General features: G+C 40.9%; 1 protein-coding gene across 1 annotated transcript in view; it reads left to right on the top strand.

The window, feature by feature from the left end:
- The window catches only part of clasp2 (cytoplasmic linker associated protein 2), a gene marked incomplete in the record, with an annotated part of 48967 nt that overhangs the window by 5402 nt on the left and 32022 nt on the right, over positions 1 to 11543 (top strand). Inside the window, 1 exon segment of the mRNA XM_035681003.1 lies at positions 8997 to 9137. Coding sequence (XP_035536896.1) covers positions 8997 to 9137 — 141 coding nt within the window.

Here is an 11543-nt window from a genome sequence, read left to right on the forward strand (position 1 = left end):
ACTCTCAAATATCTATCTATCTATCTATCTATCTATCTATCTATCTATCTATCTATCTATCTATCTATCTATCTATCTATGTATGTATGTAGTGGTTGCTGCCTAGTCGGCTGTTTACTTGGAGAGAGAGACATGAAGAAGAGCTAAGGGCGTGTGGCGGATGTAGTTGCCATGATGCTGTCTCTGGTGGCAGCAGCGGCATGGAGGCAGTGTTACTTTTAACTGTCTCCTCCCTAGGGTTTGGAAGCAAAGCTGTGTTTTTCTGGGACCATGATTGTGTAGTTGTTTGTTTTTTTCTTCTGTCATGTGCTAAGCCGGGCATGAAAGCGCAGCTTGTTATTATCTAAATGGAATAATTTGGACTATTTGCTCATCACTTTTTATTTACAAAGGGAAGTAATAGCAGTTAACATTGTCAGTGAAAAGTTTAAGAAACTGATTGATAGATGGTCAACAAAACATGGAGTGGTGGTGTTATATTGTGTTTATCACAATGGATTGTGAATTATTTATTTTAGGCCCACAACACACACACCATTCTCCACACCTGAGACACTCAAAACTCTATACTTCACCTGCAGGGTAGGACAACTCTCCCTGCTTGCCTGAAAACAGCCTTGACAACATTAAGAGACTAATGGAGCGACCGACCTACTAGTTGAATGGCTTGACTGTTTCAAAACTATTACAGCAGCAGTTGTGACTCCTGGTAAACCAATCAAAATCACTACTTCTTTAGGCTGCTCCTTTTTTAAGAACTCCATATGTGTTGACCACTTATCCAAATCCCTGAGTAAACGTGAAGTGAAAGTGACCGATGCTCATCCGGGTGAATGTTGGCTACACGCCTTATTGTTTGGCTTTGGCTGCCACCTCAAGTGTACTTAAGCTTCTTTCGTATTTCTCAGCTACTGCAGCTTGTCATGCCACGGTTGGCTGCTCAGAGTCAACAGTAAAGTGTAGGTGCATTTCAGTTCCTGTCGAGCATGGCTGCGACTAACTTTTCTTTCATTATCGAATATGCAGACTATTTTCCGTTTGGTCTATAACGTGAAAAATAAATTCTTCACAAGTGTCAAAAGTGAAAGTGTCCTCTACACGTTACTTGTTTTGACCAACTAAGTACTAAATACTAAGTATTTTTTAAGCAGAAATGTCAGATATTGTCTTATTCTCTTTCATTATCGTGTGACAGTAAACCTAACCTCCAGGTTTTAGACTATTAGTTGCTACACTAATCACTACTAGGGATTTGAAGACACCTTCAGATTTTTCACTATTTTCTGACTTTTCTATCAGAGAGACAAAGAAAAGCAAAACATTAAATCTTCACAATTGAGAAGCAAGAATAAGAGAATAATAAATGATCTTCTTGCTTTCAATTAATTATCAAAAAAGTCGACTAATGGTTTCATCTCCATGCAAACAGTAACTGATTTTATTCTTTCATATATTAAGCTAATTGTAATCTTTCTGTTGTGTAAATAATGTTTGAGTCTGTGATGCCCAACTTGTTCTTGCCTTCTGAATTCATGTTTGGCACTCAACAAGTAACACTGGACAGCCCAGGGCTCACAGTTAACTCTATTTTTGGCGAGAAAATCTATAAAAAAGGCTAGTGGAAGGTCAGAAACAGAATGTGATGAGCATCAGCGGGTGTTTTTCTCTAAACACTACCAAGAACCTACCACAAATTTAACCTCAGAGTACAGGACACACACCCACACCACTAGCTGAAACACACGTACACGCACACAAATTTGTTCTTACTTGCCCTTGCCCCACATCTCTTTTAGGCCAGCTCTTGGCGTTTGCTCTGAAGGGTTTAAGGCAGCTGTTGCTGAGAGAAAAAGGGAGGGAGGGAGGGAGGGCAGAAAACAAGGGAGGGAGGGAGGGAGGTAAGCAGGGAGGGCAAAGGATTGAGGGAGGAAGCTGACCGAGATCTCTCGCAGTAAACGAGTCACTGCGCTGTGCCTATCGCTGCCTCTCCCTGATTCATCATGACAGAGACAGAGAGAGATTGAACAAACGAGAGTAGAGGAGATAGAGGAGAAAACAAAGGAGAGAGGAGCAAATACAGACACAGACAACAGGAAGTTTCTTTCCATAACACACTATAACCATGGCAGTTGGGGATGATGGCAATGGTAAGTGTGTGTGTGTGTGTAATCTCATCTGGCTGTGGATGCTGGCACTCTGACAAAGGCTTGTCAGCATATGGTTTTAGATTGAAATCAGCTTAAACCCAGAGCACTTTCACCCCAAGTGCTTAGATATATACAGTACAGGTCTGTATCCTACCGATTCATTGTTTTGTGGTAAAAATAGGTTTTTTTTGTCTCCTCTTTACAACTCAAATGAAGGACAGACGGGGCATATCAGGGAGAGATGGTTGCTGTTATGACTTGCAGCCTGAGGTCTGACTTGAACCCAGAATATCAGTCAGAGCAACATGGTACAGTATGCACCTTAGCTATCCAAGCCAGCCGAATGCTGATAGAGAATATTCTGTTACAATTCTCAATTTAGTTTGGTTTAGTGTGTTGTTCTGTGTTCCTAATACATGTGTGCTTGGATTTTAAAATAATAATTCCCATTGATTAATGATTGTTGGTTATGAACAAATAATCTTTGTTAAGATTAGGTCCAATATAGCTCACTCTGCTTGTCTCCACTCCGGCTTCTAAGAGTGGGTTTCCTGCCAGATTGGACCAAAATATCTACCACAGTGTGACAGCAGAAAAAGGCATTTGTTTGGATCGGTGTTAAATTTAGATGAAACATAATCGACCTGAGAGAATTTCCAGGTCTCCTTCTCCTAGGACTCCTGTAAGAATTTTCACATAGTGAAGCGTCATCAAGTATGGCTATACAGTATATACAGACCTAATGATATAACCTTTGTGCTTGCAGTCTAATAATAGCTACTTACTTAGTTTTTATTTGTGTCATGCAAAACATTTAGCCCATCCGAAATGGAATTACAAGACACTGCTATATGACATACATAACAGATATAAGAAGATGTCTTCAGGTAACATATATAACAGAAAAACATCTATAATATCATTAAATATACAAAAAAGAATAGATTTCTAATAAATGATCCACCACCAGCAGAACAAGCTTAAAGTTTATCCTGATATTGAGGTCATGTTTGTTGAAGACATCACAGCTTCAAACTTCTTTTATAACATTAATCAATGATCTCATTTGACAATTGACAACTAATTGATTATTAGTTATCTGTGTACTTCCTCGTGTGTGTGTGTGTGTGTGTGTGTGTGTGTGTGTGTGTGTGAGAAGAGGAAGCTTGTTTCAGTGTTTGTTTGAGGGAAAGTAAAGCATGTCAGTGCCGCTGGCGCCTCGCTCGCTTAACGTTATTTCGTCCAGTCTGAAAATTTCCTTGTGTGAATACAAACACACACACCGTAGAAAGCCCAGAGATATTAGGTGCCTTGCAAACTGACCATCAGCAGCAGCTTTCATTGCTTGCATAGTACTTCAGTGTTGACAGGGACTGGCGCACACAAACACAGTCACTCTCTCTCTCGCAGACATGCTCATTCTGCTTCAGTGCGTCTACGGCTCTGCAAAGAAAACCATGACCCCGTTTCCAGGCTAGGCTGGTTGCCATGGCAGAATTTTCTTCTGAATATTATGGTTTATCCCTCTACCCGACTTGGAAATGGGACTCAAATTGTGTGTATGTGTATGTGTGTGTGTGTGTGTGTATGTGTGTGTGTGTATGTGTGTGTGTGTTATCATTTAAGGAGTTCATTTTCCCTAAGCTGGGCTGGAAATGGAGCAGTCTGTCTCCTATTAGAGAATCCAGGCCTAAACCTTAAATGTGTCTCTCACTCTCTCTTCCCTCCTCTTTTTCTCTGTCATCCTCTGTCCCAGAAACAACTGGGTGGCTGAAAGGGAAACCTCTGATCAGCTGCCATTCATATTTTGTTAATATCAATGCCTAGAAATTAACTATATAATCATTATTGATACAAAAACTTACAGCAACATTAAGTATGAAACAAACTTTTCTCCTGTAAGATTAAGTCTTTATATTTGTTCTGTGTTCAGTAGTAGGCCTTGCTGCACGCACAATTTCTCTAATAATAATAATCGCTATTCTCTGGATGGATGGTAGTTGTACTTTTTGTTCTGGACATAGCAAGTTTCTGCTCGAATAGCTGTGGTTTCATAGTCTAGTTTGACACACATACCTCTTTTAGTTTACCTTGGAGCTGGCGCAGTCATGAGCTTTTTAACAGCTTTTGTCCCAGTTGTTGCAGCGCTACTCGTGTTCTTCTTCTCACTTGTAGTCTTTCTCATCTGAGGGCTGTGCAGTGTCAAAAATACTTTTCGTGTGTCATCTTTTGCACTGGACTCTGCACGCTGTCACATGCTCCTGAGTGGGAATGTGTGATGTTGCCTGCTCCCCTGCAGCTTACAGGAGATCAGCACAAACACAGGCTCTCTGTGTAGTAAGTCTAATTCCTCAGAAGATGTCTGGTTATGCTCTTAGTTGCAAGTTGAGATTTTCAGCTGTAATACGTATGATGATGATGATGTGATGATGATCTCTGCTGCATTGCTCCAGCTGATAAGATGCTCCACTGCTTTAAAACAGTGTAACTGACTGGACCCCAAACAATGATGTGACCATGCTTGCTATGGAGAGTGGGCTTCTGGCTAAAGAGTGTGCAGAGACTTTGTCAGTTTTGAACATCACCACATGAAGTTTTTATGATTTCCTTACTGAAAGGCTACTTCTAAATGGTCTAAATTATAGTTTTTCGTTCTTCACTCTGTTTTGCCGCACAAATCTCAGTTATGCAATAAACAGGGAAGCAAGAAATGTTCAAATTCAACTCAGTGTAGTTAATCAGTTTTTAAAATGCATTTTAATTAGTTAAAATGTTAGAAATATATTTTCACAATACACTTCCATTCAGAAATATAAACATTCACTCTTAAATACAAACTTAACCTCGTGATTGAATCATTACTGTTGAGTCAGAGAAGATTTGATCATTCTGTGTAATTCTTAAGACACAAACACTGTCGCTCTCATTGTCTCTCCTGTCTATAATGCAGTGAGATGTTGTGTCCCTCTGTGTTTTTTTTGGCATGTTTGAACCATAGAAAATTTGGTTAGAACAGAACCAGTGCTGCCACCGTGTGGTCACAATAATAATAATGTTTTTTGTTCACAGATCTGTGATTAAATCACTTAATGACTTTTGCAAGACTGTGACCGAATCTGTGTGTCATTTCCTCTTTCCTTCTATGTTTTTCTCCTCAAATAGGAACAGAGAATCATGCATTTGTTTTACTTCACTTCCTCCATGTGGATTATGTTTGTTTGTTGGCTGGGAACAACTCTGGGATTATTCCCACATGGATTAGGGATTGACACACAAGGGAAGTTGGTGCGTGTTTTTGCGGTGGTCCACTGGTGGATTATTTCTGGACAACTATCAGATCTATATATTCAAACCAGTCGTCTCCTAACCTCTTTTCACTTCTCTTTTTGACTCTTCTTCTGAATTGAGGAGAGGAGGGGATATCGGCCTGGAGTTTCCATGGCAACGCTGCCTGGTACACGGTGGAGCTGATATCTCTCAGTGTGTTTGTGTGGGTGTGTGTGCGAGTGTCTGTTTCTCTGTGTGTATGTGTAGACTTGTTATTTGCATGTTGTGCTGTAATATGTGGCAATGTAGAGTATCCTTGGACACACTGATGCTGTTGCAGGAGCCCCCCCATCAAACCAGAATCCATCCTAATTTAATAAACTAACATGAAGTCAGTGGCTAAACAATAAATCCAACTGTTGATTAAACTAAACTGAATATGTGTGTGTGTATGTGTATGCAAGTGGGCTTACTGAACATCTTTTTTTTCTGTTTGCTGCTCTATTCATTTGAGAAGCTGATCTGCTCAGGTCGCCATGGCAACAGCATGTGTGCAGTCTGCTCTCTACAAGGGATTCTCTCTCTCTCTCTCTCCTCTCTCTCTCTCTTCTCTCCTCTCTCTCTGTCTCTCTCTCTCTCTCTTCCCACCCCCTCCCTCCCTAAGTACTCTCTGCCCCTTTCCTTTCTCTCTGGTGCCTTTGCTCCTGCCCTTCCACCCAGAGACATTCACTCCTGTGGGGTCTGACTAGACAAAAGCAGGAGATGCAAATCATGCTAACAGTCATGCTAATCAATGCTAAGACCCTCCATGTGTGACTGAGTATTGCTAATGAACCTCTGGGTTTTGTTAGAAAGCAATTAAATTCACTAAACCGATGTCTGATATTGTGTTCAGTCATATTAGTGGCTGTGTGCACAAATTTAACTTCAATTATTGTATTTCTGTATTTCTTCTACGTTAATTTTACATTATGTAAGAACCTATTTCATAATGGTGTTTGCGATGGAGAGTTTTGGTGTCCTCTTGACCCTTGAACTTCGACCAATAACATAACACAACATAGAACTCAGGCTTGCACGATGATATGCTAATAGTTTCCCACTGAAAACAGAAATATCACTCATATGACCTGATTGGAACTGAACATCATAAAAATGTACTTTTAAATAAGAAATCAGGCAGTTTTCATAAGTATGCTTGCTTGTATTGTGTGTGTGTACATTTACAATCTAGCATAGTTGCACAGTATTTATTTATTTTTGGCTCTATATACATCACGTTAGATTTCAAAATTATAAGGGTGAGGCTAACCTTGAGTTGTAAAATCCATTTTGGTTGAACAGTCGTGTAAACCTTGTAGCCCTTTTTACCTATAGCACCCTGATTTTAGGACAGTGCAGCTGGGAGACTTGAACCCACTTGAGTAGGTGTTTTATTTGCTTTGGGCCAAAAATAATGCAGAAATCCCCTAAAACGAACCATAAATAACGTTGGCTGCTTTAAACACTAAATGTCTGCTGAAGTCTGTGGGTAGTCATTCAGTCGTTGAAGGATTTATAGCCGCGTTTTATATATGACGACTTTCTTGAACCTCACAGTCATTATTTAATTTCAAACAAACAACAAATGTTATGTTGTTTCAACAAAAGTCGAAACAACATAAAACATGTCAGTGTCCACATACTCACGGACTGCAGAGTGTGTGTCTGTGTGTGAGAGAGGTAGGGTCAAGGCCTCAGATGGAGGGGTGTGGTCTTCTCCTCCCTTCACCCTCCACACACCCCTCCTTTGATCAATCCTCCATCATCCTTTGTTCTATTGTGTATGTGAAGAGAAAGACAGTGAATAAATAAAGGTGTTTTACAGGTAAATGTAGCAGCATAAAAAGTGTGTGTGTGAGAGAGGTGTAAGAAGATGGAGAGTGTGTGTTGTCAATGGTAATGAGTTTAGGTTAGCTGGTCTGGCAGGGACACAGAGAAGCCCTGTTAATATTCCTGGGGTGTCGGTGTGTGCGTGTGTGTGCGTCTCTCCCTTTCTCTCCCATCACACACACATTCACATCCTGCCTCCGCACTGGCTGCAACACTATGATGTCACCTCTCGTCTGATTGGCTGTGAGGCTGCTGAGGGAAGGAGGAGAGATGCTGAGAGAAAGAGAGAGAAGAGAGCGAAAGAGGGAGGGATAGAATATAGAAAGAGAGAGAGTGAAAGAAAATGCCGGCACTTGTATGGGTAGAGGGGTTTTCGGACAGCTATGTGAGGTGTGTGTGTGTGTGCGTGTGTGTGCAGCCTTAGCCCCACTATGAAGTGTGTGTGAGGTGTGTGTATGTGTCTCGGGGTACGGCTTGGAGAAGAGGGGAGACCCCAATACCACGCCCTCCCAGAAGCATGAGGCGTCTTATCTGCCAGCGGATCTGTGACTGTGAGTGCAGGGATGGACCTGGGTGTGTTGGTGGGTGTGTTGGTGTGTGTGTTAACGACTGTGTGTGTGTGGTTCACGTTGATTCACGGGTAAAGTATGTACATGTCTGCTTCTTTACATGTCCACTTAACATTTACTGAGCACGACACAATATGCTCTGCATTCACTGTCAACATTCGGCTTGTATGTCCACACATGCACGCGTGTCAGTTGATTTTGCATGTCGACTGTGTGTGTAGGTAAGTAGACGTATGAGTCAAGGTGTAGGGTGGTGGCTTTGGCGCATTTCTCCCTGGCTGGTTGTCAGAGCGACCGGAGCGCAACTGCATTCCTATGCCAACAGTTCCATCTCCACAGTCGACTCGCGTGTGTGTATATGTGTGTCCTCTCATATTGTCAGCCACAAGTATCTTTGTTGGTAGATTCAAAATGCTGCACCATTGTTGCAAGTGTGTCTCAAGTTTCAATGCTAGCTTTCTTGCTAGCCTAATGTTTGCTAGCATGCAGATTGAGGTTTTGGGCTCCAGAGAACTCTGTCAGTCACTGGTTGCACGGGTGGACATCTTGATGATTAGCTGTGTGTCTGTGCTCTTAGAAGTGATTGTATATATAAATGTGTGTGTGTGTGTGTGTGTGTTAGCCTTTTTCTTCTAAGCAGGGGCGTGTTTGTAATTAGTATTGATTTAGTGATTCTTGACCAAGCTCCCTGTAGGCTACAGCCTCCTCAGTTCTCTGCTTGTCTTTACTTCTCTTTCTAGCAGTCATTGTCTTCAACTAGCTTTAAGCTTTTTATGCTCAACATGAAAGGGGCATATAAAAAAAACAAGGTGCTGTGAAATGCTACAAAAGGATCTGAGGGTTTGAATGATTTATATGCCTTTTTAGTTAACATTTTAGTAACCCGATTTCAACTTAATAATTGTTTGTGAGAGTCTTCAGTTATGATTGTGTAATTGCTGATAGGTTATGATTCTCATGCACATTGTGAATAAACAAAATAATGGTTCCACTGTGTTTACACTATTTATGATTGGTTTTTGGTGATTTGCAATATTGTGTAATAACATGACTCAAAAACCTTTGCTTAAGACACAAAAAGTTTAAACCTGTACTCCTCCTTGCCTACTGTGTGGATGGTAACACTGTACTCTCCTTCCAGATCGTAGTTTTGAGGACGATGACAGTGTGGATGGGAATCGTTCTTCCTCGGCCCAGGCTGCCTTCAAGGTCCCAAAAGTTCCCAAGAAACCTGCAGAGACCTCTGCTGCACGCAGGCCCAGCGCTACCGGTGGCAAGCTAGGTACTTAATCTACTGTATATTTACACACACAGTGACAGCAGACATACAGCTGAGTTGAAAAAGATATTTCTATATAGTGAAAGTGGTGTTTATATCTTTCATTAGACTAGTGGTTGCTCAAGGCTAGTGGCAAACGAGAACTATCAGTACAATTACATTTGGCAAGCCTTACTTTTATTTATGTGGCAGTTTTCCAGTGAGCATCACATTTCTATAAGTCACTATTTGATCATTTAGAGTAGGGCTGCAGCCAACGATTGCTTTCACTATTGATCAAACTGTCAATCATTTTCTCAATTAAATGATTAGTTGTTTGGTCCTAAAGTCAGTTTACTGTCATAGAGAACCAGAAACTATTCACATTTGAGAAGCTGAAATAAGAGAATTTGGATTTAGTTTTTCTTAAAAAATGACTCAAAACAATTGGACTATTATCAAAATAATGAATACAAATTTAGAGTTTAATGAATGCAGAAATACTTGACATCCCACTGATGACAAAGAGCTCAAAGAGTCCAAGGTCGTAAAACATCATTAAGAATTTACCAGTATCTTTCTCTTTGTGAGGAAATTGCTTTTTTTCTTTTGTACAGACAGGACCTTGAATGATTTCACACAAGTCAAAATACAAAGCTGGACCACTATCACAGGAGGACTTTGTGATGTGTCCCTTTAATGTCACCAGAGACAGTTCAGTGTAGCTCAGTTATTTCCAGGTTGTGTATACAGCCACAGGTTCTCTCACAGTATATTACTGGAGGTCACAGAATAGGGACAGACTATCCACTCCCTCTGTGTCTTTGAAATTAAATCCACTCATGTTCTTATCATCAGCCTTGTATCTGTGGTCGACTCGGAAGATCTGTCTTTGAAACCATTTATATCTTCCTTCCTGTTGAGAGAACCTCTTCCTCTCTGTCAAGTCTCCCTCCTGCTTTAGATGGCTGGAGTGTTATGTTAGCTACATCTTTGCATATATTGATTTCCCCCATCTCTCTCTGTCAATTGGAAAAAAGCTGCGTTCCCACGACCATGCAGTCGATTTCCTGCTGCCTGCTAATGTGTCTGTGTCAGCAATGTCATATATGCATGCATGCACGTGTAGGTGTAAGTGTTTTACTAGCAAGCAGTCTGTCTGAGTCCTGCTACGTCGCTCTGTTGGTTGGAAACACAAGACTGTGATCTCTTGTAACTCACATCATTACAGTCTTATTGATCGTGGAGCAGCTGCTAGAGGCTGATGTCAAGGGCATCCTGGGTGTTTTTCACACACAGAACTACTGTTTTAAAACCATGACCTTCTCCACAGATTTGTGATATTTACTTACTTGTTTCTAAGGAGGTATCAGCTGTAAATAGTCATTTTCTTTTTTGGGGGGAATTAGTCTGTCTGGCTTTTATTCTGCTTTCCACGATGGCAGGGATGGGAGGCCCCATTTTCTTCATTTGCATTTAGATGACAGTACGCCCACACACTCTGGCAACACCAACAGTAACATACAAACAGAAGACAGATATTTAAATTTCGCCAATAACTGGCAGAAAAAAAAATCTAGAGCGCTTGAAAAAGTCTAAATTACTTCTGTCAAAGACCAAGGTGATTGCTTTATGTCAGGAGTCTTCAATCACAGCAATCCAGTTATTTTTCACACTGCTGATTAATGGTAATATTTCTATATCATCATCTCCAAAATCAGTTAACAAAATGCTTTGTTTAAATCAGGCTAAAGGCTCATGTACAAATTAGTTCTTACAATCATGAAAGCATCAGCTATCAACATGATGATTATTATTATTATTATTATTATTATTGTTGCGGCCATAACCATTTTCCTTAGTAATATTCCATGAATATTCCGATTTCATGAAGCTGGCAATAAAACATGATCGTAAATGGTGATGGCGTCCTGGGTTTCATGGCCAGTCTGCTGCCATGTTACTCCCCAAGAACAACAGAAAGTGCCTACGGATACCCAGCTGGCTACATCGATGTTCCCAAGCTCTCTGAGGGTCATGTCGAGTTTTGATATGATATATGTCTTTGTGGCACTGCCTGATCAGCCCCAGGGAAAAGGAGGAAAGGGTACACCTTCACTGTCATTCTCTTGAGTTTAATCTAAAGTCTCTTCCACCATGTTTACTCCTTCCCTTCAGCCTCTTCTTCTTTCTAGGCTGTGTCACTTTATTAATATTCTCATCCTCTTGGATTGCTCTAAGCTCCTCCTTGCTTTTTTTTTTTTTTGCCTTCTTTGTCTCATCTTTCCTTCTTCTCTCTGCTTCCCCAATAAGGAGTTTTAGGAGGTGTGGTCCTCAGAGCTACCAGCCCCCAGAGAAATATGATTGACTTGTCCATTACTGCCAGGAAGTCCATTAGAAACACAGACTGCTTCTCTCTCTCTCTCTCTC

Source organism: Morone saxatilis, unplaced genomic scaffold (genome assembly GCF_004916995.1).
Source record: "Morone saxatilis isolate NCDOM2014 unplaced genomic scaffold, NCSU_SB_2.0 Contig9, whole genome shotgun sequence".
NCBI lineage: Eukaryota > Metazoa > Chordata > Actinopteri > Moronidae > Morone > Morone saxatilis.